The sequence below is a fragment of the Buteo buteo genome, chromosome 4 (genome assembly GCF_964188355.1).
Source record: "Buteo buteo chromosome 4, bButBut1.hap1.1, whole genome shotgun sequence".
NCBI lineage: Eukaryota > Metazoa > Chordata > Aves > Accipitriformes > Accipitridae > Buteo > Buteo buteo.
The window spans coordinates 51,521,523-51,547,746 of record NC_134174.1 but is presented as its reverse complement, the minus strand read 5'-3'; the positions used below and the strand labels follow the sequence as shown (position 1 = coordinate 51,547,746).

The 26,224-nt window shown below is 34.8% G+C and overlaps 2 protein-coding genes across 5 annotated transcripts in view; one reads left to right on the top strand and one right to left on the bottom strand.

Moving 5' to 3' along the window:
* PDE6C (phosphodiesterase 6C) overlaps positions 1-17,397 on the top strand; it is a 30,062-nt gene extending 12,665 nt beyond the window's left edge. The window contains exons 5-22 of one of the 2 annotated variants that reach the window (XM_075026074.1): positions 27-101; positions 190-254; positions 366-432; positions 1,182-1,229; positions 1,428-1,577; positions 2,265-2,408; positions 2,491-2,559; positions 5,631-5,777; positions 6,162-6,269; positions 6,361-6,470; positions 8,042-8,129; positions 9,778-9,878; positions 11,002-11,109; positions 11,359-11,422; positions 12,465-12,539; positions 12,684-12,767; positions 13,812-13,965; positions 16,762-17,397. In XM_075026074.1, the coding sequence (XP_074882175.1) occupies positions 27-101; positions 190-254; positions 366-432; positions 1,182-1,229; positions 1,428-1,577; positions 2,265-2,408; positions 2,491-2,559; positions 5,631-5,777; positions 6,162-6,269; positions 6,361-6,470; positions 8,042-8,129; positions 9,778-9,878; positions 11,002-11,109; positions 11,359-11,422; positions 12,465-12,539; positions 12,684-12,767; positions 13,812-13,965; positions 16,762-16,820 (1,716 nt within the window). In that variant the 3' untranslated portion in view covers positions 16,821-17,397. Of the gene's footprint in view, positions 1-26; positions 102-189; positions 255-365; positions 433-1,181; positions 1,230-1,427; positions 1,578-2,264; positions 2,409-2,490; positions 2,560-5,630; positions 5,778-6,161; positions 6,270-6,360; positions 6,471-8,041; positions 8,130-9,777; positions 9,879-11,001; positions 11,110-11,358; positions 11,423-12,464; positions 12,540-12,683; positions 12,768-13,811; positions 13,966-16,749 lie in introns of both variants that reach the window. The other variant, XM_075026073.1, reaches the window with a different exon arrangement.
* A 1,826-nt stretch (positions 17,398-19,223) lies between these two features.
* Positions 19,224-26,224, bottom strand: part of LOC142030240 (protein FRA10AC1) — a 34,600-nt gene continuing 27,599 nt past the window's right edge. For all 3 annotated transcript variants that reach the window (XM_075026081.1, XM_075026082.1, XM_075026080.1), the window contains 6 exons: positions 25,175-25,288; positions 24,139-24,181; positions 22,522-22,646; positions 21,920-21,958; positions 20,459-20,543; positions 19,224-19,996 (listed from right to left, as the gene is read on the bottom strand). In XM_075026081.1, coding sequence (XP_074882182.1) covers positions 19,954-19,996; positions 20,459-20,543; positions 21,920-21,958; positions 22,522-22,646; positions 24,139-24,181; positions 25,175-25,288 — 449 coding nt within the window. In that variant the 3' untranslated portion in view covers positions 19,224-19,953. The remainder of the gene's footprint in view (positions 19,997-20,458; positions 20,544-21,919; positions 21,959-22,521; positions 22,647-24,138; positions 24,182-25,174; positions 25,289-26,224) is intronic.

The following is a 26,224-nucleotide window of genomic DNA, read 5'->3' as shown; positions in this document are numbered from 1 at the left end:
CTAAACCTTGTGTATCTTTTTCTCAGGAGTTCTATGATGAGTGGCCAATCCGGCTGGGGGAGGCAGAGCCTTACAAAGGCCCCAAGACACCTGATGGACGAGTGAGAATATTAATTTTTCTTTTTATGAATCTTAATTTTGACATTGAGATTGTACACGTCACCAACATGTTTTTCTCTTTTTATTTAGGAAGTCAACTTTTATAAGATTATTGACTATATTTTACATGGAAAAGAAGAAATCAAAGTAATTCCGTGAGTATTCATTGGCAGCCTGTGAATGTGTGGTAATCAGATATATTGCTGGGATAGAATAATAACATGTCTGTATTGTAGAAATAATTTAATCTCATTCGCTCTCTAAAGGTCACCTCCAGCAGATCACTGGTGTCTTGTCAGTGGATTGCCAACATATGTTGCTGAAAATGGATTCGTAAGTTCATAGCAAATGTAAAACCAAAAAGTTTTAGTTCATGCAGTTCTTCTGATTGAACAAAAAAAATCCAAAACCTCCCCACAACCAAAAACCTCTACAAAAATACCATGTTGCTTCCAGCGTCATTGGTTCCCAGTGAAATCATGTGAATCAGTAGTCTGGATGGAGACAAGCCTTCAGCAGAAACAGCCAAAACATCAGGAAAATTTTCCTCTGATTGTTGTGACATTGGAGGAATAATGTGTGCATCTGATGTCACTTTCCAGGTGTGCTAACTAAGTCTCACAACAAAATGTCAAAGTCAAAAACCATCATATACACAGTTTTAAAATTTTCTTTTTTTCTTATCTCTTCTTGCATAGACAATATATGTAATTCAAAGTTGTGATGTATGACAGTTATTAGTAATCCTATGGCATTTTAGTAGTAAGGACAGGGCCCTTAGTACTCAGTTATTTCTTTCTATAAACCTCCATGCTATTTTAAACTGCAAGTGATTTTCTTAACCATTATGCTTATGTACTGTGAGAGATCATACATGAGGGACTTTGCTACAAGCACTCCAGAATGATGTCTGTTAGAATAACCACATCTAATTTAATAGGAACAGTTTTAATTTCTGTAGCTAACTAGGGTGCTCACTGTCGTCAGCTTAGAAAATAAATATGCCTTTTTAAAATATTAGGCCAAGTCTTGGTGCACATTATACTCCATTTAAATAATCTCTCCTTTTCTTTATGCTGCAGATTTGTAACATGATGAATGCATCAGCCGATGAATATTTCACATTTCAGGTAATTCCAGTAATGTTAATAATTATAGATATTGTAGAAAAATATGCTTTCCACCAATTAGTTATATAGTTGATTACATAAATAATTTCTCTTTTATTTGTAATGCACGGGTCTTAGTGTTACATTGCCTGTATCAATATCTGTATTACTACTTTCAAAGAAATACACAACATTTCCTGTTCTTTGGCTTTCCTACAGAAAGGACCAGTGGATGAGACCGGATGGGTTATCAAAAATGTCCTGTCATTGCCTATTGTCAACAAAAAAGAAGAAATTGTGGGAGTTGCAACATTTTACAATAGGAAAGATGGAAAACCTTTTGATGAGTATGATGAACAGATCATTGAAGTAAGCTTAACAGGATTAGAGGCTTTAAGGACCCATATGATGTTAATAAAAATATTATTCTAAAAAGTAATTTTAAAATGTTTAAAAATTTTCAAATAGGCTATATTAACATCTGGCCAAATGTCTATCTTCTTTACAGTTTCTTAAGAATCAGAAATTTTATTTCCTGCTATAAACCTGAAAATTTATGAGAGATCATTTACATTCCAAGAATGAACAAAAGTCAGATAAAATTTTATTTTTAATCATTTGACTTTTTAGTGATAGTCAGCATCTCCTAATTAGCAGTGGGTAAGCAAGTATGGCATGCTGCTTGCCAATGGATATCATGCCTGCCATCATGGGAGTTCCCAGAGCATTCATGATCACAAGTACTTAGGCAAGATAAGATGCTACACAGCGTACCCAAGTCCACTCAGCTACCTTAAGCTTCATAAGCCTCACGGTTCTGTATACAAAGTGGGAATATGGGCCCCTAATTACTAGGTTGAGACAAACAATGTCATTAAAAGCTGTGAGGTGCTAACAGAACCTGTTGATGGAAGGTAAAAGCCTCTAACAAGTAGGGTTACACATTGCTTTTCAAAGGGCACTACCAGAAACTGGAGTTTAAGAAAAGTAAGTTCAAATTGTCAGTTTCATTTTATTGTCATGGTGTCATCTCTGCTTTGCTTGTCTTTGTTCCAGACTCTTACACAGTTCCTGGGGTGGTCTGTTTTAAATACTGACACTTATGACAAAATGAACAAGCTTGAAAACAGAAAAGACATTGCTCAGGAAATGCTTATGTACCAGACAAAGGCCACCCCTTCTGAAGTTGAATCTATACTGGTAAGTTTTGCCCATAGTCATAAAATTAAAGTAGGAAATATGCTACACAAAAACTGAATTTCTTACTCATTTTTGGTTTTAGAAATACAAGGAGAAATTAAATGTCAATAGTATAGAAGAATGTGATCAAAAGGATCTTATCAGGATTTTGGTAAGTCATTAAACTGAAAATTCTGGTCGCATGTTTATATCAGATTGTAATGTGTTCTCATTATAGAAAAAGTTGTGTATAACCAAATCCTGATTAATACAATTGATTTTAGCTATCAGTTCCACAAGCTAGGTGGAGTTGATCTAATGATACATCTTCAACTTCTTCAGTTCTTCTATGTACAGACCCCACTGTCACCTACAAGGAAATAGTCTGTCCCAAATATGTGTCAACAGACTTGGATAGTCAGAGTTATATAGAAATGTTTATATTAATTAACATTTAAAGTGTTTAACTTCTTTAAATATCCATGGCGACAGTGCTATGTGTATAATTGAATTTATTTAATTTTGAAAATAAAAGAAGGGACATTGATGTAAGGTCACTTTCATTCTGAGTAAGAGAACACATGTAGGAGTGTGCAGTGGAACTAACCTACTTTCAGATTAATTTTCCTGCATTTCCTTAGGCAGAGAGGTCCAAAGACAGTGATCAGTGACTTCACAGTGATGAAACAGATTTGACCTAATCAGAGTTTTAAACTCTGCTACTACTAAACCAAAAATGAGTCACTTTCTTTTCCAGACTGTGCAGTCCTTTGGCTGCTTTAGTATTTCAGTCTAGAAAGGGATTGCCTTTTTGGAGGAAAACTCCTGTTTGTGCCCACTTAGTGCACTTCATTTTTTCTTGTGGAGCAGTCCTGGATCACATGCACTGGCTTACTTTATCTGAAACAGAACTCAAAGATGCACTCCAGGAAAACACTAAATGAACTGCCACTGTTAATGGATCAAAACAGAGCTAGGCTGAAGAAAAAAAGGTCAAATACACACAAATTGGTTGACTTCCAGTGCCAACCACTTCACATATTTCCTCCTATTACACCACATTTCCTAATGTAGACATAGTCACAGGGAAAAGATCTCATTGAACTATTTTTAGTTATGTGCATGTACGTGCTGCAATGAAATGGTGTTAAGGTTTTACTGGCTCCCACAAAACAGATGCTCACACAGCTTATAAGTGGTGAAACCACAGAACATTAACAGACCTTGTGTAGCTTCACATACCTTTTAAAGTAAATTTAATTTAGCTGCATGAAGAATTGAAAAAATTAATAGATAAACATTATACAATCTCTCTACTAGTAGAGCAACAAGTGATTATTATGGAACAGGCTCCAAATGTAACAACATAATATTGGTATGAATTTTTAAATCTCCAAAAAGCAGTTTAAGTGAGTTCTCTCAACATTGTGGAGTCACAAATTCAAAGTCTAATACATTTTGCACTTCCAAGGCTACATGCAAATGCTTTATCCTATTATAAGACCTGGAATCCCAGATAGCTAATGGGATAAAGCAGGTGTTTCTAGATCTGATGATTCACAAAGTAATGGGTCTTAAAACACCACTGCTTCAGGTTTCCTTGTCCTTGACCTCAGATCAGAGTAGATATAAAGGAAAATCCCAGGCAGAAGGAAATACCTTTGCATGGAAGTTCAGCCTTATTTATTGAAATAGATGCATACATTCAGTTATTTTTTTTCCTTATCAGTAAAATGGAGATCATTTATAGGCTACTATGGAGGGAGTCATTATCATAATATAATCTATTTTTTATGTTGCATCAGACGTCCCTGAATTAATTCTTATTTGGAATGGGGCTCATTGTTTAAAATACAATACTGCTCTCCCTAGGCTTTGGGATATACAGATGAAAAGTGTTATAGAACAGTTCACTCATATCACTATTACCAGTTAGGCTATTCAATGTGAATCTACATAATGTATACAAAATAGGCAATTTAAAATTAATATAGGCTTCTTAACTTTTGTATCCTCTGCATTTTAGAATTTAGTATATGCTCTGTACCTGCCCTTCAGAGAGAGAAAAATCCCTGAGTGGCATCCAGACAGCTTCTAATGAAATTTAGTATGTGAGGAAAAGATTATGCACTTATACAGCTCACTGCTTCTGGAATGATCCCTCATTTTAATCAGTAGTCAGGATTGTTCAGAAATTACTGTTCTAAACTATAGAAAGGCAATTACTAGGACAAAATCACCAACTACAGCACTAAAAAGTAAACAACTCTAAGGGATTTTAAATAAGCCATAATAACCATGAATACTAAATGCTTTGTACATTTAAGCATCATAACAATTTTTACTTTATGCATATACTGAGATCATTCAAGAGCCAAGCAGTCAGGAATCTACTGCAAGCAGACAAACAAGAACACAAATAAGATTTGTGAATTTTTACATCTGATCTTGTAGGATTTTCCAGTCCACTCTCCGTGTGCCATATCAACCTTACAGGTTTGTCTATTAAGTGTATATAGACTATCACAGAAAAAGAGAGACTGTCACAGGAGACAAGATAGGACAGACTAATTTTTAGAGTTGGTTGTAGAGCAGAAACAAACCACCAGCACTCCAGAGGTTAAAAAATGTACAGAAATCTTTGCTTGCCTATAGTCTCTCCAAGAGAAGACAAAGCAACAGGTAGGTAGGTAGGCATGCAAGCAAGACTTCTGTTATTAAAAAAAAAAGTTGTTGTTATACTTTACTGTAAAAAATGTTTTGTTCTAGACAGGTTGGTTTTGGTCACTATATTCATCACTGTTCATAAGATCCAAAACAGAAGAACAACACTTAACAAGAATAATTTTGTTTGTGAAAAAGATGAACTGCAGCCTTGAGACCAGGCTAAAAGTGGGAGAATCATAGGATTTTATGCCAAGAAGGAGAAATTCCAAGGCCTGAGATTTCTGAACTAAGGAACTGAGATGGTTACAACAGATTGTGTTGGAATTCAGAGTAGGAAGAAACACTGCCTGGCTAAGACTTTTACCTATCCTCTTTGAGAAGAAAGCCAGCAGCATCACGGTTTTGTTTCATAACTTAATACGCATTAGTTTGCACTGAAACCTGAGGCCTTTGAAGATATAGCAAGCATACTGTCCATAGGCAACGTTTCTACTGAAGTCAGAAAAGAAAATAAAAAAGTTTTTCCAACTTTTTTCTTGCCAGAAAAACCCTTGTGTTTTTGACTTTTCCTAACAGAAGGAAGAATTACCTGATCCAAAAGATTTAGAACTGTATGAATTCCGCTTCAGTGACTTTCCCGTTACAGAGCACGGCCTGATAACGTGTGGAATACGACTGTTCTTTGAGATAAATGTTGTTGAAAAGTTCAAAGTCCCAGCTGAGGTCTGATTTATTTTGTCTTGTTTATATTTATTTTCAGATAGAATAAAAATAGCTGACTGTAGGTACTTTAATATAGAAGTAGGCAACACCAAAATATTAGTGGTATGGATAACAATCTTCCATTCTTAATTAAACATTTGCATACTTGTCATAAAGGCTTAAAACTAATTCTGAAATTGTGTGAGCTATGGAAGGAATTAAATCAACATGCGTTTACATAAGAACAATTTTCTGGTTCCATGTTTAATTCAACAAAAAGCAATTATTTTCATAGAACTTGCACATTATTACAGGAATTTCATAGTATATTCCAGTAATTTTATAGGAATTCCATCATTTAGTTTCAATTAACAGCAAAGCCTTAATCACTTTTGTTCATAATAGGTCCTTACAAGATGGATGTACACAGTCAGAAAGGGTTATCGAGATATCACTTACCATAACTGGCGACATGGATTCAATGTGGGACAAACAATGTTTACTCTGCTGATGGTAATGTTACTAATATTAACCTTACATTCATTATTTAGTTTTCCTTTCAATTCCAACTGGAAAATTCAGAATTGTCTGTTTTCTTTTACAGACAGGCAAAATAAAGAAATACTACACTGATCTAGAAGCCTTTGCCATGGTTGCTGCTGCTTTCTGCCATGACATTGATCACAGAGGGACCAATAACTTGTATCAGATGAAGTAAGTACAAATGCTCAAATATATGGAAATATAGTATTTTTAGTGGTAAATGAAAAAAAATACCAAAACTTGCAAAAATATAAGGTATATATTCCATATTCCTCTGGCATGAATAAACATTTATCCTACAGAAAATTTCTGCCTCAGAGCATTTGTCATGACAGCTGAAACACAAAGACAAAATGCAAAAGCAGAATCTTAGAAGAATCTTTTAAGAGAGACTAAGCTCTACCAATGCTTGGATTGCAGCAGAGCCTCATGCACATGAGGCCACAAAGAAATGAGAAAAGTAAATTAAAATCCCTAACTGGATTACTTTTTTTCAAGACAGGGCATAAGCACTTTTCTGGAGAGGGATTCAGGTTTCTCAGAATGTCACATGTATGAGAAGATTATAACCATAATTTTCTGAGTACAATTTCCCACCAACTGTATCTCCAGAATGATTCATCCTCCTCCTCTGACCCTGGATACACTCGTTGCAGGAGAGGCGTTTCAGCCTGCACGCTAGAGCAGTGACACGAGGGGATTTTCTGATTATTCTCAGGGATTCTCCAGGTGACGCAGGAGAGAGAATGACAGGCACTGATTCTTATTCAGCGGACTGTCTCTCATCCAAATAAGTTTAAGGGGGGTTTTAAATCTTCCTACTGTGGTCTTCCCTAGCTGAAAGCCCTCTACGTGAGGTCATACGCAGTAAAGCTATTTATAAAAGTTATCAGGCTTTACCACGACAGTCCTAATCACAAGTCAGAAAATACAGGTAGCATGTAGCAATCCACCTTGGGTTATCTCAGGAACGCAGTCATTAGCCAGGGAAAGAAAAGAGGAAAATACATTTCCAAACATGCAGAACCACCTGGAGCCTATGTAGATAGGACGCTTCTCCCTTCCTCCCACTACCATAATCTGATGCGGAATTTCCTCTGCTTGAAGCTTAGCCCAGTGTCAGAGGAATGCTTTGAGCTCTGTGATAAGACTGAACACAACTGAGCTGTCAGGACTTGCACAGTCCATAAAATGGTGATTTGGGGGGAGGGGAGGAGCCCAAGGGCATTAGAGGAATTAAACTGCATTATACTGTTACTTTAGATTTAACTTAGAGTAAATTAGAATCACAGGGGACATGGCCCACAGTCATTACAGACAGACATGAGTTCAAAAGCCATGCCACGGAATAAATATTAAACAATGAATAAAGGCTACTTTTAAGGTACACAGAAGATGCATAGATTAAACAAACCGCAAAACTGAATGCGAAAGACAAAATAGAGGCAAGTTTTACAAAACACAGTTTTTGAGTTTTGAGACATCTAACCATGCCTTTGACTTTAGTGGACACTGAACACACAGTGCTCTCCAATTTCCATCATTATGCAGTCACAAGAGTGAAGGCAAGCAAGTTTTTTGTTTTTTTGTTTTTTTTTTTCTCTGCATCATACCAATGGTTAAGATACATAGATGAAACTATTGAACATGCAGATCAGAAGCATTTTAATCCTAAAAATCTGAACCCTGAATCAAAACTATTGCCTCCAAAATACTATAAAGAATTGCTGCTTCTTTAACAGGTCAGCCGCTCCGCTGGCAAAACTTCATGGCTCTTCCATTTTAGAAAGGCATCACCTAGAGTACAGTAAAACTCTACTGCAAGATGAGGTATGTATGCATGGACTTCCTGCTCACACTAATGACACAAAAGATCCAATTAAGTTATGATGTTCCAAATTTCACAGCATCTCATTCATTCCTCTAGGTCCAGATTAAGAAATTATGCTAAAATCTCGAAGTTTAAGTCAAATTCTTATGCATTGTCCACTTTTAGAGAAACGTCAGTCATTTCACCATAAATAGACTCACTTAAGATAGACAAGCTTTTCCTCTGGGCCTCACTCACACTCCTCAGGTCTTTTCTACTTTCACAAAACAGCTGATTTTGTTCTAGTTAAACTGCTGCCCATGGTTTGTGAGGTCTGAGTTCAGCTGCTGGCTCTGGCAGCTGAGGAGCAAAGGGATGGAGATGTTTATGGAGGGCCCCCTCACACCCAGGCCAGACTCCACAGACACCTTACCTTGCTAAGACAGAGAAGGCAGTATCATGAGGCTCTGCTGCAGCTCCCATTACTGATCTTCCTTGAATTAGGCAGACGCCCTCAGCTGCCCTTCCCCAGGAGGTGCAGAGGTGAGGTTCCCCACCACAGTCTCCTCAGGCTCAACAAAATGGCAGCAGTGTGGCCCGCGGGGCCCTGCTCCTCCAGTGGAGGTCAGCCCTCCTTCCCTCAGCAGCGCCTGGCTCTGTCCTGGCTACAAGGGAAGGGACTATTTACAACTATCTACTACATATTTTGCAGGGAAATAAATTTAACAGGCAAGGCTTGAACACATGTGCCCCTTCCATCCCACTTGTTCACAGCAACATGGCAGGCACCCATTTTCACCCTCATTTTTCATTTTCTAATCCCTGTGGTGGTGCTGTTTTCTGACCTCATGAGGCCACATAATAAATCCTTACACTAACCAGTAGCACAATGATCATAAAATACCCAGATTTATGATTTAAAAAAAACCCAAACCAAACACCTTTACCTTTATTGATGGCAATACACTTTTTCAAATGGGAGATGCTGGGGATTAACCCCTGCTCTTTGCTGGAGCAGTTGTCAGGACATCTGGAGGTTTTCAACAGCAGCATTGCTGTGCCCTGTGCTCTCACAGGTATTGTCCCCTCAGTTAAAGAAGGAAGGAAAACCAGGACACTTAGAAAAATGCTGAGTGTGATGCTCTCATTCCCTTTGCCTGAGGAAAAGGACATTGCACTTACTATGGTACGTCCCGAACAGTACTGCAGGCAATTGTGCCAACCCAGGTTAACAGGAGGAAAAGGTCTCTACTGTGAAGCTTTAAAAAGTCTAGGAAAATTAGGTTTATGGAATGTGAACAGTAAAGACATTATGAAGAACTGCCATTTCTTTACTAATTATATGACATTCAGGTGGTTTTCTTTAATTTATATATGGCAATAGCAGGATTTACAACTGTTTTGAGTCCCCGTGGATTTAGTTATTTGTGCAGCCTCTGGGGGCAGCATCTTAGATCCACCTACCATTCACACAGTTATTTAGCCATTTATTAGCCATGTATGAGGGCCATCTTTACCAATCAAATAATTTTTCATTTGTAGCATTATTTTAATTTAGGGGCGGTAGTTGGCCAATTTTGTTATGCTATTCTGTGAGACAACCTGTATAGTACAAACCAAAGACAGCTTTATAAAAGGAATTGAATTAATAAACTTTCCATCTTGCAGAGTTTAAACATCTTCCAGAACCTAAATAAGCGCCAGTTTGAAACCGTTCTACACTTATTTGAAGTTGCAATAATAGCAACTGACTTGGCTTTGTATTTCAAGTAAGTACTAAATTCTGTATAACTTCCTACTGAAAAAAAATGTCAATCCTATAGAATTTATAACCGTAGTTTTTGGTTGTTTATATGCAGAGTACAGAGCTGTATTTAAAACTGTTATTAAGTCTAATTCTTGTAAAAAAACCCAAGACATTCTTAGATCCATTATAAACTTTCAAATTAGAGAGCACAGAAACATACATAATATTTTGTATACATTTAGTAGGTCATTCAAATATGCTTTTAGTTACAGCAAACATTGTATTTCAGAAGTGTGGATTCTGTAGCCTAATCCTAAGGTTGCATGCATGTGTTATTTAGTGTACCATACTACAAATACTCATGCTAAACAGGAGTATGCTTATGACATGGAAATTCAGATGCTGGTTTAAAAACAAAACTACAGACATCAACTGATCCCAGTGCTAAACATGTCAAAGGCTCCAAATATCAAATCATCCATCCTGTTCCTAAGTTACTGACTTCATGTGCTTTTATAATGGGTATTTTCCTTAAAGATATATGGAGCCTTTTGTTTTGGTACAGATGGACAATTTAAAGTCAGGAGACAGGAAACAATTTAGTAAGTTGTTCAACAGCAGTTATTACATTTTAGTGAACAATAATTCCATTATTTCATTCACTCTAAACGCAAATTAGAAGATTTATTAAGCAATAGCAAGACATGGTTATGTTTCTGAAAGTTCTTCTCAGTCAGGTCTTAGTGCTTCTTTGGATTTTTGATGGGAGGGAGTGGAAGAACATTTATTAGTATTTGCTTCAATTTTCCCAATTCATTATGTTACAGGATGTAACAAACATTTAACACTAAAGAAATAAGAACATCACCCTAAACAGTTTGATATGAAGAGTCAGGAAACTGGTTATTTGTTTCTTTGGCAGGAATTCTGACATAATACTTTATATGTCAGTGGTATATGGCAAAATCTCAATGTGCTAGATTACCTGAAAAGTTTGAGTTCAATGGGAAGAAGGTGTCACTTTGATACTACAAGTAGGATGCTAGTTTGGAAAAGCATAAATATCAGAAATATGGTTTTCTACTTAATTTTTAATGCAGGGATTTTTGTTCACTAATATATGGTTTATTGGTATGTTTTAACAGGAAAAGAACTATGTTTCAAAAGATTGTGGATGCAATTGAAAAAATGGAAACAGAAGAGGAGGCAATTAAATATATATCTATTGACCCAACCAAAAAAGAAGTCATCATGTAGGTGGTTAATATTTTATTCTTTATTCAATCCGTTATCTAGGACCAGATTTTAAAATAATTTGGGCACCTAAATGTGTAAATTAAGACTTGGTGTTATTGTCCGATGATGAGCATAACCATGATTTTAAATATGCAAAATGTGCATCCATCTGCATCTTAGGTATCTAAATCCTTAAAAAAATCCAGACTTTTTTTTTCCCTATCATCATCCTAACTATATTCCTGTTTTGTTTTGTGTTTTCAAAGGGCTATGATGATGACTGGATGTGACCTGTCTGCAATAACCAAGCCTTGGGAAGTGCAAAGTAAGGTAGGTACTTTTCAAATAGATAATACTGCATTTGCTATTAGTTTTACTGTATATTTGGTGCATGATCATTTTAAAAAAAATATTACTTATTATCAGTTGATAGATACGTAAGTATCTACACCCAACTGTGTTTCCAGTAAACAACCTCTGTTTTTCTGTCGCTGTGAGTGTAAGCATTCCAGGATGCTTCTTCCCCATGCACTCTACAGTTGTTCTACCTTTCTCTACTTGTCCTTCAGCTAAAACTGGCATCCTCGATTCTGTCAGCTGTTCTAGGTACCCTTAAATATCCCTCAGTTATTTTTGTGCTCACCAACTTTTGCTATTTTTCAGCTACTTTTAAGGTACTGATTTAACAGTATGATTTGAATTGTATCTATTCTGTAGATCTTGATGCCATTGCAAAGTAGCTTAAACATGCTAAAAATAAATTTTGTAATATAGTGTGACACTGCTTTGTACATAAGTACTTCAAGTACTCCAGTACTTACTGACCATCACACTGAAGCTCATCACTTAGCCTTACAGGAATAGGCTTTAACAATGCATAATCAAAATACAACTGCAAGATGCTTGTGGAGCCTTCTAAGTAATACACATTACAGGTACTAGAAGATTGTTATGTTGCTAATACTGTCTTGTTCCTGTTGACAATAACTTATCATTTACTCAGCATGCACCAGAATATCGGTAGAGATAATTTGCTGGAAAAAGCCTGAAGTACACCAGAGAGTGTCTGTAATTTTTGAAAGAAACACCTGACTATCTCTACAGGGATTAAAAAGCGGAATTCTATTGTGTTTGACCAAAACTCCTTATTTCTGGAGAACATTTTAAACTACTCAAAGATAACTCATCTAGCAAGAAATAAGTCCTCTCTTTGTGGAAGGGAAGTTAGTAACAATAGTTAAGTAGTAAACAGTAATATGCCAGTTCTTGGTTAATCAACATTTTCACATTTTCTGGAAAGCCTTGTTCTTTTATTTATTTATTTAAATTTGCTGCTTTCTGCTGACACTTCCACTGAATTGTGATTATTCAGGTTGCCCTCATGGTTGCAAATGAATTCTGGGAGCAAGGTGACCTGGAAAGAACTGTGCTACAGCAACAACCAATTGTAAGTACTAAATAATTTAACTTTGTTAAGCAATATTAACTGTTATTAAAACATTGACTAGATAATGGTCCATGATGCTTACTAGATCATTATACCAAAAAGCACAGTATCTACACAATCTAAATTACTGCTATTCTGTTCTAGCCTATGATGGACAGAAACAAAGGAGATGAACTACCTAAGCTTCAAGTTGGTTTCATAGATTTTGTGTGTACATTTGTGTACAAGGTAAGAAATTTTTGTTGTTGTTTTTCCACTGCAGCAGTTCTGATGGCACAGTTAGTGACACTGTTGCAGTTAAAATTTCTAGACAGCAGCAGGACTCTCAGTCAAAGGGTAAATCGCTATCACAACCACCACAATTTTTCAGTCTTCTGTTACATGGAAGAATTGCTCCCACAAACCAAATTCAAGAGATGTGGAGCAAATTCATAAAAAGTGAAGATCCCAGTGAAACTTGAGGGTGCTGAGGTTTTGTTACTAGCTTGAAAGACTGAGTTAGAAAGCCTAGTCTGATTATTCACAGTCCCATTTAATCTAAGAACGCGACACATAGATGGTTACAGAAGGCAGTTAATGGCACAGCAAAGGGAATAGGAAACTTGCAATATTCTGGAAATACAGATATTCTGTATCTTCTGTAAGGCACTGAAATGTGGCTAATCCCTGTCTAGCTTTTACTATTACCCCAAAATGTCATGCAGAAAAGTGACATGTAATATTTTAACATCTTCAGATACATCCTCATCTGCTTGGAATATACTATAGGATACTAGACTTTTTTGTTATATCCTTATACTGATAATCATATTATAAAATATCATGTATCACAATTATAATTGTATTATATGAATCAAACTATCAAATGTGGGATTAAGGAAAATACTCAAATGTGCAGTACGTAATTCAGTTCTTTTCTAACAGACTGTGTGCACAATAGGGGATTATTAACCCAACATGGTATTTCCAATAATATGCCACCACTACATAGCCAAGAACATGCTTTCAAATGTGCACCAGAAGGTACTCACACTATTTCTTTTAAAATTTTTTCTCTTCTACAAAAAACCCACTACCAGAAATGGAACAAGTAGTTGAAAAAAATGTGAAATCAAATAAAACTAATTAATCTAGCATATATACTGAATTAGACTTAACAGAAAAATGAAAGCTAATGTTTTCTGCAAAGCAGCATTATTACCACAAATTCAGACTTTACAAATCATAAATGCTTTCAAATTTCTAATTTGCCAATTTAAATTGTTTCTACAGGAATTCTCAAGGTTTCACAAGGAAATTACACCTATGTTTGATGGCCTTCAAAACAACAGAGTTGAATGGAAAACACGAGCTGATGAGTATGAAGAAAAGATGAAAGTTATTGAGGAACAAAAGAAACAGGAAGAAGAAGCAGCTGCCAAAAAAGGTTAAGTAACTTCTAAGGCTTTCATTTATATATATTTGTAAGGCAGTCAACATATTCTCTCTCTCTCAAATTCACACATGCAGTGCAATATTCTATTAAACTTTATACTAATGGTATGCGAGTTCTGAATTAGCCAAATTAGCTTTATTTCCACCTGGAAGAGGAGTAACCTTTAAAGATTACACAAATCCAGTACACTGACCTCATTTTCTAAACTGCAGAATTGTAGAAAATACGACCATCACAAAAGTGAAGGGAGTGTAAAATTTCTTTTATCTTAAGACTTAAAACTGAATGTAATTAAACATCTATCTGTGAATGCTGCTATCACCTGAAATACTAGAGATGTATCAAAATTCTGTGTGGCATCAGCCCCAAATGTGTTCAGGTGCTTTGTTTAAGTTGAAAATTAAAAGCACAAGGAAAAGATAGGGGAATGGATAGTGTGCTTCTGGAACATAAAAAAGCAGTACAAATCCCCACTTCCAAGTTTAAGATAAAACTTTTGGTTCTAGTTCCTTACCATCAGTTTCTTGGCTGAAATACACTCATATTACAAATTTAACACTAATCTTCCTAAGACAGCCCAAGTCCTAAAATTGCGTATGATAACCTAGAAGAGAATCTGATCTTACAGAAACTGAGAACCTATCACTCAAGCGTAAGAGTGAAGTGAGTCAGTTATTTTTATTCTGTATTGCATGTGGAACAACAGGTCAACAGACCTGCCATTCAGCTGAGATGACTGAAAAGGTTCATAGATTAAAACAAAACCATGTGTGACTACTCAGGAATGATTGATTGTCAGCTAGTTTGAAGAAGTTAGTTACTCTAAGTGTGTGTTTCACATCTTTAGAACATAAAACAGCACTGAATAATTTTGTTAATCAGTCTCTGTGGGAAATAGGTGAGTATCTTCACATTTCACACAAGAGAGAGGCTACTCAAGGCCACTCATCAAGTTACTGTCAGAGTGTAAAGTGGAACTAGAGAGTTATTGGCTCCTAAAATAAATGATACTAGGCTAAAAAAAAGTTGTTGCAAAGTGGTTAAAAAAGTACTGTAAGTTACATGATTTAATCAAAGCATATTTCTGAAACAGGAGTTTAATAAAATGAGTCAAATATTATTATTGTAATAAAATTGCAAGAAATATTTTGGCCTGCTCACCCTGTGATACCACTTACACACACTTTCACAGAAATTATGCCCACCCCATTGTCTCCCAAATTTGTTTTTAAAGACACTTTTTTGCAATTAATCATATAATCTTATTTATTTAAGACTAATTTGTTGCTGAGAACTAGCTGGTTGTGAGCATGAACAAAGTACTCTTTCCTTACACTGGAATGTAAGCATCTGAACTTCACAGAAATACCAGCAAAACAAACCAAAACAACCTGGGATCTACACACAAACCTCCACAAACAACTTGCTTTCTTGGCAAAAAGTACAGTTACTAAAGTCTGATCCTATACCCTTAAGGATAAGATTCTTAAATAAAAATTAAATTATACGTTTAGGAAGATTCAGGTATTTCTACTCCCACTTGAAGTTAGGACCATCTTACATCATTGGTATTTTGGAATCACTTAGTCACTGACTTAAGGAAAGAAGTATTTTCCCACAAGGAACCTTACACAGGCAAGCATGGACAGACTGATTTGCAGGAGCTAAGGATCTGACCTTTGCATATCATAACTGGTATCACAAAATGTAAGTGAATTATTTTGCATCTTTTAAAATGTGCACTGGAATGAGGCCATGCACATTTGTGAAGAAAAAATCTGACATTGTAAAATCAAGGCCATGTAAATATGTGGGTTTGTTAAGTCAGTTCATACAAACAATAATTTGATACATGCTGAACCACGGTGGTTTCTCTAGATCACACTGACCTGGCTATTCTTAGCCATTCAGTAGACAGAAAACAAAATAAACATATTTGCTGAACCACTACAGTGGAAAGTTCAGAACAGAAACTAAAACAGAACACAGCATTAAACTAAGAAAATAAAATACATAGTTAGTAACATAGTGTTGATTATATCCACAAATTACAGAGGGTAGGACACTGATTATGTGACATGTTTCAATGCAGGTGGAAAGGGTCGAAAATGACCTAGTAACATGGTGATCCACAGCTTTCAAATGTAAGTTTTAATTCTAATATTGGTATCTTACCTTAAATGAACCTGGAAACGCAATTTATTACATTGAAAGAATCTTAACTAGGACCAATGAACATCTGTGGAATCATTTGAGAGAGACAGTAACAGAATCAGTAGCTATAGATAACAAACATAAAAAGTGTCTCTCTCTCTTAATTGGTAATTACAAAGGGATTCATGCAGGGTTGGATAAAGGCTTATACAATTAGGTCAAATTAAAGTTTTTGTATCATCTGCTTCAAAAATAGATCCACAGTTTATATTGATCTAAGAGTTTATTTCTTTTGCATGGCTTGCATACCTCAGTCTTGTATGTGTGGGACAGTTATATATTTAACTACTGAAACTTTCCAGTAAGAGTGGTTCAGTGTGTGTTTGGTCCTTTGAGAAATGTTGGTATCAACTGCTACACTATATAGACATACGTATTTATGGCATATGTTACTGTTTCTTATTCCATTTTCCCAGACAAGTAGTGAAAGCACGTTCAATTTTCAGAAGGTCAAACACACATAATACGCATATCACAAAAGTGACACCTTTTTAACAAGAAATTAGAGCAGCTAAAAGTAACAGAAAATACTCATTTTACTTTCCTTCTCTGTTTTTTCAGCTGAAAATGCAGCTGGAGGTGGTGGCAGAAGTGGAGAGGATGGAAAATCCAAAACATGTATAATTTTGTAATTCTTTGTCTCAGACACTGTTTCTGCTACAGAAAAGACATCTAGAAAGAACTTTAATGAGTCCCAGTGGATTTCTGCTTCACATAGAATAGTATAGATCGATCTCTTAACAATTCTCTTAAACATTTGCCATTTGTTGGAAATAATTTTTAATGGAGTAAACAGTTACAATTAAAACCTGGAAAATTAAAAGAAAAAATAATGGTGCAAAATGAGTTAACTGTGCGCTCTAGATATTTTTTTCATGTCACTCGATTTATACACAGTATTTTTATTAAAATATGTAACTTCTGCACACTGTCCAGAAAAAATATAAATAATTTTGACAGGTCTTATATGAAATTACTGAATGAAATCTACCATGTACAATTCAAACAAAAAATTGCAATTTTTGTAACTTGTATATTTAGATTTTTATATTATGTGTCTTTCCTTAATCTGGAACTGTCCTTCTCCTTCATTCTCAATACTATATAAAGTTCTAGAGTAAACATCTCTGTCACTTTAGGAATGCCCAACACAATTCCCTGGCTCATATCTATTAAAAGCAGGTCCATGGTACACAGTATTTTTTCAAAACTATTAAGGATAAATCTGTAAATTGTAGCCACAGCTCAGAGAAACCACTCTTTTGCCCATGTGCAAATGGCTCTGCCCACAGTTCCTGAACTGACCGCCTTTTATTGTAAAAATCTAAAAAAGCAGACTGTAAACATCATATTTGGCATACAAGTAAGAGTTCAGTAAGATACCTATACCACTATATCTACAGCAGGATCTACATTCAAAGGCATTTTAAAAGGCCCGTGTAGTCCCAATGCACTTTTTTTTTAAAATGCAGTAAATTTAAGTATTTGAAAACCAATGAACTGGCACTGATTTAATCTTGGGAGGGAGAGGACAGCAGAAGTAGAGCACATCAGAATTCACATTATCTCCCTTTCTACAACCAAGACGACAGACTGCACACAAATTAGCTCTTCATAAACAACGATCTCCCTACCAAACCCTTCTGTTCTTGAAGAATGACAGACTCCACTCCATACCTTCTACTCAGGTCTCACAAAGCCAGCTCCTCCTGCAGATGAAGGAAGGAAAATGGCTAGTATATTATGCACGGATTCGAGTGTTTACTGGAACTAGTTCCAAATCTAAGAGGAGATAGATGTCAAATGCAATTCCTGCAACAAACAAGTCTGACATGCAGACTCAATCCTGCCATCCTGCCACTTCTCCCTTTAAAGAAAGCAGACCCATACTTTTTTTTTTTCACTGAAGGGCCCTCAGCAACCACAGAGAAGGGAGAATGACTGAACGATTTGCCATATTATATACCTTTCTAAGAATGCTCTATGAATAAAGATACTGAGTACAACTATCACCCAAAATTAAAGGAATCCACAAAGAAAATCCCACTTACTACATCCTTATCTATAAATGGGCCAAATATTTTATGCAAACTTAGTTATGACATAAAACTGGGTATCACATATTATTTTCTGTATTAAATGCAGATGGTAAAGTAAGCTATTTCAAGGGTGTTTGATCATAACATTTTATTCAAACTGTGTTAAATGATGTATTTAATATGTACACTGTACCTTTTTATAACTGTATTGTAAAGACCCAAAGAGTAGTTAGTTACCCAGAACACATACTTAATATACAATACCTGAAGGAACAAATATAGCAACACGTTTGACAAAAGCCCCTTTGGGCAAGTTGCATACATGTAAGCAGATTGCTGCAGATTGGATTTGACTCTCAACCAAGCTTGCAAGATGACAGAGAATTAACCTTTAAATCCACCTTCTTACGTAAAGAAGCCTTCATGCAAGGCTACATTTATTTCTTACTCAAGGACACCCTAAATATGCCCTTGTACTGTCATCTATTATGTAAGTACAAACTGTTTAAAATGTAATTATGTTAAGCAATACTTGTAAATAGAGTTCTCAACTTACTCATATGAGTGCATGTAAAATGTTCATAAATACACTGCAACCATCTCTGCTGTTACATTTTCCACATCAAATACTTATTATAAATACTGTCTATGAATATATCTACTTATCAAAAATATATTTTATACATTAACTTTCCATAGATTACCATTAACATTTAATTCAAAAAAAGTTTGTCCTTTATATCCAAAGTAATTTTCATCTAACAAAGAAAATAGCCACCATAACTATTCATGTGCAGACTGTTTCTTTGGAAACATAAACTAAAGAATGTTTAAAGTTGTGTTGCAACTTGAAGAGGAAGATGAATCTAGTAAGTTTCTCAAGCAATATACATTCTTTACTTGTATATTTAGGATTACACTTTAAAGAAGGATTAACATTCAATCAATGTTAAGGAGATCAGAAACCATAGATAAGAGAAAAGTCACATGTACATCTCCAGTAGAAAGCCACACACTTTATTTTTTACAACAAAAATTTCACCAACCAACTAGATTTTTGTAAGTGGAATTATCAGTCACATCATATTATAACTAAAATTTAAAAAAAGTTACAACAAACTAAACTTTTTTATAAGAGTAGGGAAGACATTTCAGATATAATTTGCCTAATTCAAGCAAAATATATATTTGATAAAAACTGAACTTCTCCAATAGCATTTGAAAATATTTGCAGAGACCAATACCTGAATATTAAAGTCTACATGAATAATAAGTTTAAGGCTATTCAACTTTTGTTTAATAAATTAGAAAAATGAATATATTAAAACGTATGGCTTTAAACTAATAAGAGAATCTTCCAAAATGCACCTTTACAAAAATCTGGCAATAACTGAAGTTTTGGATAACTTCTGTGATGTAATGTCAATAAACTATATTCTTGTTTGTTTACATCTTTCCTGCTTTTAAGTTTGGGTGCCATATACCTTTTGCACTGAACTGAAAAAATGATTTCTCTTATTTCATGAGTAAACAGCCCACCACAAGAAAAAGAAAGTTTTTAGACCTGAGGCCTTCTACAAAGATAATCTATCCAAATGGTCCATATGAGTGACAGTAGAAAAGGTATGCTGGCAGAAGAAGGTCTCTGGTCCCTAATTATGAGTGGATTTCCAGACTTTCATCTTGACAATTCATGATGAAAATCAGCCTACATGAATTTCAAGTTTCAGAGAAACAAGTCTTGAAAATACTCATCAAACTCCTCCTCCCTGTAAAGAAAAAAAAAAGAAAAAAAAAAAAAGTCAAAGAAAGTTCTGCTTTGGATCTGTACCTAGAAGATAACGTTTGTATGAAAAAGATTTAGCAGACTTTTGATTAGAATTTGTAGCCGGTATAGATAATTTTGACTTATTCACTACAATATCCTTCACATTTCGTATCTGTGCAAGAGCAGTGAGTTGACTGTTAGGATTTATTTCTAAGACAATTAACGGCATAATAGGGGGTAAAACAGCAGTAGTATGGCAGTGGTTTGACAAAGGTTCTCCTACAGTGTTGTGTATGTCTCCTCTTTAAAAACACATTCTTAGGTTCACTACATGGAAGGAGATTTTACATAATTTTAAATGTCAGAATATTCATTAAAACACATAGGAAAAATTTCTGCCTTTGCAGTTCTGAATGGACAACTGTATGTTTTACTAACTACAAGTTCACTAGATCAAACTAACCGTGATTTTTCATCTGCTTCTTGTAGAGGACCCTTCCAAAAGTCAGCATCTGAAGGACCATCTTGTGCATCGCTGTTATCTGAATCTATTAAAAAATTTAAAGTGCTTATGAAATAATTTTTAAAAGAATTTATAAATTTTTTTATTTAGATGGTATATTGCCAGGACCAACATTTAATTGTAACCATGAGAATAAAAAGAACACTTTACTTTGCATAAAGTGAAAATGAAAACATTTTCCAACGTTATTGAACACAGCATCAAAAAGGCTTTTAGATATCATGAACTAATATTTTGGCCAAACATAACAACAATCATATCAAAACACTGATCTTGACACAACAGCAGCATAGCACTTTGTTCCTAAAATTAAGGGCATATAATCACAAACCCAGAATTACAATACAGCTTCAACTCATGATATTAAATGAATCAATTACTTTACTTCTACTTGAATGACAACTTTTATCAATTGTGACTTATCAGTGAAAGTGTCAGAAAACATGGATTACTGCATAACTGTTTCATGTAAGTATACAGAAGGAGTGAAAACAAACAAAAATATCTCACTATCAGAAATATGCCCTGACCTAAAAAACTCCCAGCCTTCCAATAGAGCTTTCCTGACAAAACAGAGACTCTGGGCATGGTCGAGTCATAAGTAAACCACTTCAGGTCTTCCTGTACTTAGCTGGGAAAATGTAGGTGCTGAGGACATTCCTAAAAACATATAGCATAGCAGAGCAATCAGCAGAAACACTTCAATCCCTTCTAGACAGTCTGCAGCAAGAATTGGCATGACCAGGAGATGGGGCTTGTTTCACCAAAAAAAGAAACTGGGGACTGGAATTACTGAGATATGGAGACAACTACTGCCTAAAGAGTCACTGAGACTCTAAGTGCATCCACCCCGCAACAAGTAGGTCTCTAAGGTAGTACAGGTGGTAGCTGGAAAAGACTTTAATTAAAGCCTAGGATTTATTTAAAATCTATTAATTTTTTGAGTAGTGTACATATTAGTATAGTTCCCGAAGGGAAATGTAGTAGTTATTCTATCAGAAAAGTACTTTCTTTACACAGCACACATTACACAGCATATATTTGCATACCTGGATCCATGCAATTATTCACAATGTACCCATTTTTGCACCATTTACTATTTTCTGGAACAACCTGACCTCTCATTTCCTGATTATTTCCATTCTGTTATCTGTCCACATTTTTATTCCTTACTTAAACTTAAAAGATTTCCTTCTTAAAATTCCTTACAGTTTTTCTCTAAGAATTTGTAAGTAATTATTTTAACCTTCCATATCTCTGCTTGTTTTCACACAGCATTCTTATAATCTTATAAAATATTAAAACTACCAGCAAATAAAACTAAGACCAATGACAAATTACTATGAAATAATACGACTTATTACAAAAACATACAATGCAGAAGACATGCAAATACTTTACCTTTATCAGAATTTTCTGAATCTTCTGAAGAAACCTGATCTGGAAAGAAACACCGTTTAAAAAATAGTAAGCTTATCTTGGTTTTATCCATTATCTTAAATTGTTTACAAGTTTCTATCACAATATATTACCCATAAACATGTGCACATGCACACACACACACCATATATTCAAAGAAAGCAAGCAAACACTGAAGAAAAAAGAATTTTTTTGGATGAGTGCAAAGGTCATCAGCTTGAGCTCAAATACGTTATCCCGAGATCTGTGGTGTAAAAAGGTTATCTAACATTTCCAAAAGGCTTTCATCCCCATAGCCTCAAGGAATTAAATACTTCACAACCCTTTCTGGTATGCAGTGTCCAATTCTTGGACAAATTTTCCTTGCAATGCATATTTTTCAAAAGGCTCTCCCTCTCTGTAAAATATAAGAAATTTATCTTTTTTTTTTCCTCCAAATTTATCTTTTTTGTGCACCTAGGAAATTTTACCGAAGAAATTTATCTTTTTTATCTATATCTATACATATGTAGCTATAGCAAAACTAAGGTTCAACTAACATATTTCAATATTTTAAAACCTGAAGATCTAAAATTTAAATTTACCTTTATGGGTCTTCTTTTTTGACTTCTTTTTTGCTGAACAAGATAATTTTGTCTTCTTAATTTTTGGCTCTTTAGAGTTCGGTACAGCTGTGCCTCTTTTCTTGTGTGCTTTGACTTCTTTCCTCCTTTAAAAAAAATGAATGTACACCTTTATTATATGTATTCCTCAAGCAACAGTAAATCTTAAGTACTTAATTCAATCAAACAGTTGTCATTTTTTCTGAAACCTATCACTAGTTAAACTGAAAAAAATTAGTTTAGTTAAAATGAAAAGTGCTATAGAAACACTAGAGCTCTATAGCTAAAGACAAATGACAGGAAAAGCTAAAGCTGCTAAAATAACACTGATGCAGGGAACAAAACCAGAGAATTGGCAATCAAAGATTAAATACAGAAAATAATTTTGTAACATGTCAAATTCTTATTTATATTGAAATCTCATTTTTTCTTTTAGCAAACAATTCTGTATAAATGTAATGAGAAAAACACAGTTAATACAGGTTTTCAAATGTATTTTCGTATTTGATAGCAGCAAAACCTGAGGTAGAAGAATCTCAAGCCTAAGAACCTGCTGCAGACCAACAACCCACGTATTTTATTTTCAGCGTTACTTATATAGGCTTATTGTATGAACATACGCTGACTTTTTCCTGCTTCTTTGCGCAAAGAAGTCACTAAAATTGTTTCAAAGGAAGTATTACTCTGCAGGTGACAAAGAGAAAATGTTTGACCATACTTACTCTGAGTTCAAGTGGTTTTACAATTTTAGTTCCACAAAGAGCAAGACAAATCAAACTAATCTCAGTTAGTTAATTCTCCTTCTTAATATGTGCTTACACAGTGCTTTAATGAAACTGAATATGAATTAACTTTTAAAATTAATTATTTATCTTGGATATGTCCATCTAGACACAACTTTGATTTGTGTTACTTTAAAAAAGAAAACATCATTTCCTAGCTCAAAGGTTTCCCTTTCGTATGCTTTTCAGATAATTGTCCAGCTTAATTACTGCTTTGTGCAACTAAGTTCATGCCACATCGAGATTCAGAAAATTATAAAAACTCAGTGTCAATAGTTGTGGAATTCACTAAGATTATAGATAATAATAAAAAACCATATCAAATCTTAATGCATACATTTTATAGGTTCAAAATTCACTATTTTTCTCTCTTATTAATAAGTGATTCTCAAAGAACAAATACTCATTCAAAATCTCAAAGCACAGTCACTTGATTAACACATAAACCCACTATTTTTAAGAAAAGGAAAAGCATTCCAGCTCTTGCTCAAACACAGCGAGATGGAAAATAAAAAAGACAGTGTTTTGTATAAGCTTTCAGAAAAGAAAAATAATCACTGGGCTGAAATAAAGCAAAGGAAACTTTTGTGGGGGTGGGACTTTTCCGGTTTGAGGGTTTTTGTACTTTCATTAGCACCACAATACCCAACTCTCAACAGCGTTAAGCCACTGACTTTACAAGAATTCCAGAACAGAATCTATTTCAGCATAAATGAAGTTCCTAATCATCTAGATGAAGTTTTCCCTCTATTTGTTGTTCATCGTAACTGTAATCTATCAATAATACAGCCCCCGTATTTTAAAAATATTTTATTACCGGTGATGAAAGTTTAGTTTGTAGGAACATTCTGGACATAGTCCTGAAAAAGAGAGAATGATAACATTATACCCATGTATTTGATAAGCATAATTACAAAACTTATTAATACATATATAAAACTAGGTAGAACACTATCTTCCAATTTCAGCAGCTTTTCCTTCAAAGCAGAAGTGCCAGTGTAATTGCAGCCAGGGTTGAGAAAAATGCCATGATAAAAGTCTTCAGTACAAATCCAAATTTTAATAAACCTGGAGAAAAAACACAGTTTTAGCACTGGGGACTCTTCATAAAGAAGTATCAGTGCTTATCACATACAGACATCCCATTTTATGGATCTTTGTGGACAGATCAAATTGTTCTACAATTATACTGAAGACCCTCTTAGAGCTTTGCCAGAGACCATGTGCTGCCACAGGGAGTGTCTTGTGCACAAAAGAAAAAAACACCATTAGCTTGTTTTACACAAAGTAACTGTGTAAACTGTGGTAAGATAATTATCTGATGAACATATTGAATAAGAAAATCCCACTTAAGAGACAAGACTGGAAAACAAAGTGATTTAATTAAAGGTAGAATTTTTGGAAGAAAACATAAGCATTAAAAGTAAAACTATAGAGCTGAAGGTGTGCAAGAAGTTGTCTGGTCCAAAGCCCTAAGTACTCCTAAGCCACGTATTTGATTAAGCAACAACAATGACGAAACGTTCCTTGCAATGCAGTGTTGTCCATTGAAACCTGACATGCTTGCATACCAAACAGATTATAATGAGTTATTCTAATTTTATGACACCACCAATTATACAGCATGAAGTGCTCAACCTGTAACAACTTCGTCACATGTAATGGTAATAGCCGTTCTCTCTAAATCAAGACCGTCATACTACCTGTAATTAATTTAACAAAATTATCTCCTATTCGGCATTTTCCATTTTGCATGAACTAATATCATTATCACTGGGTCTCACTTGATAGCTTTTAAAGCACAAGATATTTGTCTTCTTTTAAGTTTACATATCCTTGAATGGCTGACTTACTCAATTTCACAAGCGCATTCCTCTTTTCACCATGTTCAACGTAACCAAAATTCACCTCCCAGCTCTTCAGGCCTTCTTTCTCATCACAGTGCTTATTTCCACAGGAAAACTGACCTTTAAAGAGGTCAAAAACAGCAAACCATGGTTCAATGATTATCAAGCATAGGTTTGGGGTTGTTATGTCCAGTTTTGCTCAGTTTTTGCTTTTTGTTTTCCATTTCTTTCAAATAAAAAAGCCCAAATCTGTAAGTAACATCTAGATTAAGGAAACAATAACAGATAATGACACAGCAATCAATCATATTTGCCTAATATTGCATATTTGCAAAGAAAGAATATAACGTGAACTGTGCTTTACAATGTATAGATCAAGGCATATGTTAAGAAAAAATAAGCCTAATACTGAACTCTGAAGAAATGAATGTCACTAGGATACATTCTGTATCTTAAATGATTACTTAGCAGAGGCTGATGGATCAGGAGGTGTGATTCAGACATTAACCTTTAATGACATCAAACTATTCAAAGTATCATGTATGTACAAAATTAAGATGTCCATGTTCTTATTACCTTACTAGTTTACCTGATATACTGGACATACATTTTGTACTCTTATGACTTCCCATAAACACTTTACTTTTCTTTTAAAAAAAGGAAATCCAATTCTATGATAAACTATATGATATGGCAGCTTTAAAAGCTTTCTTAGGTTAATTATGTTAAATACAACACTGATTTTAAAACAATTTGACATAGTCAATGTTGTTTACACCACTGGGTTCCCAATATTGCACTAATAAAGATACATACATTCTCTTTGCAGAAGACTGATTTGTATGCAGAGCTGGCAGTAAGGATGTGTATTAATAGGCTCACAAGCGGGACTGTTGGTGAACGATTAACCTCAGAACATTCTGCTTAAGCTGCTAACTAATGGATTGGCAGTGTCCTCAGATACTTCAGTTCTGCAAAGTAAAACTACTTGCAATGCTAACACTTGAACCAAAAAAACCCCCAGGACTCCCATTAAAAATAAGTTTCAAATTAATA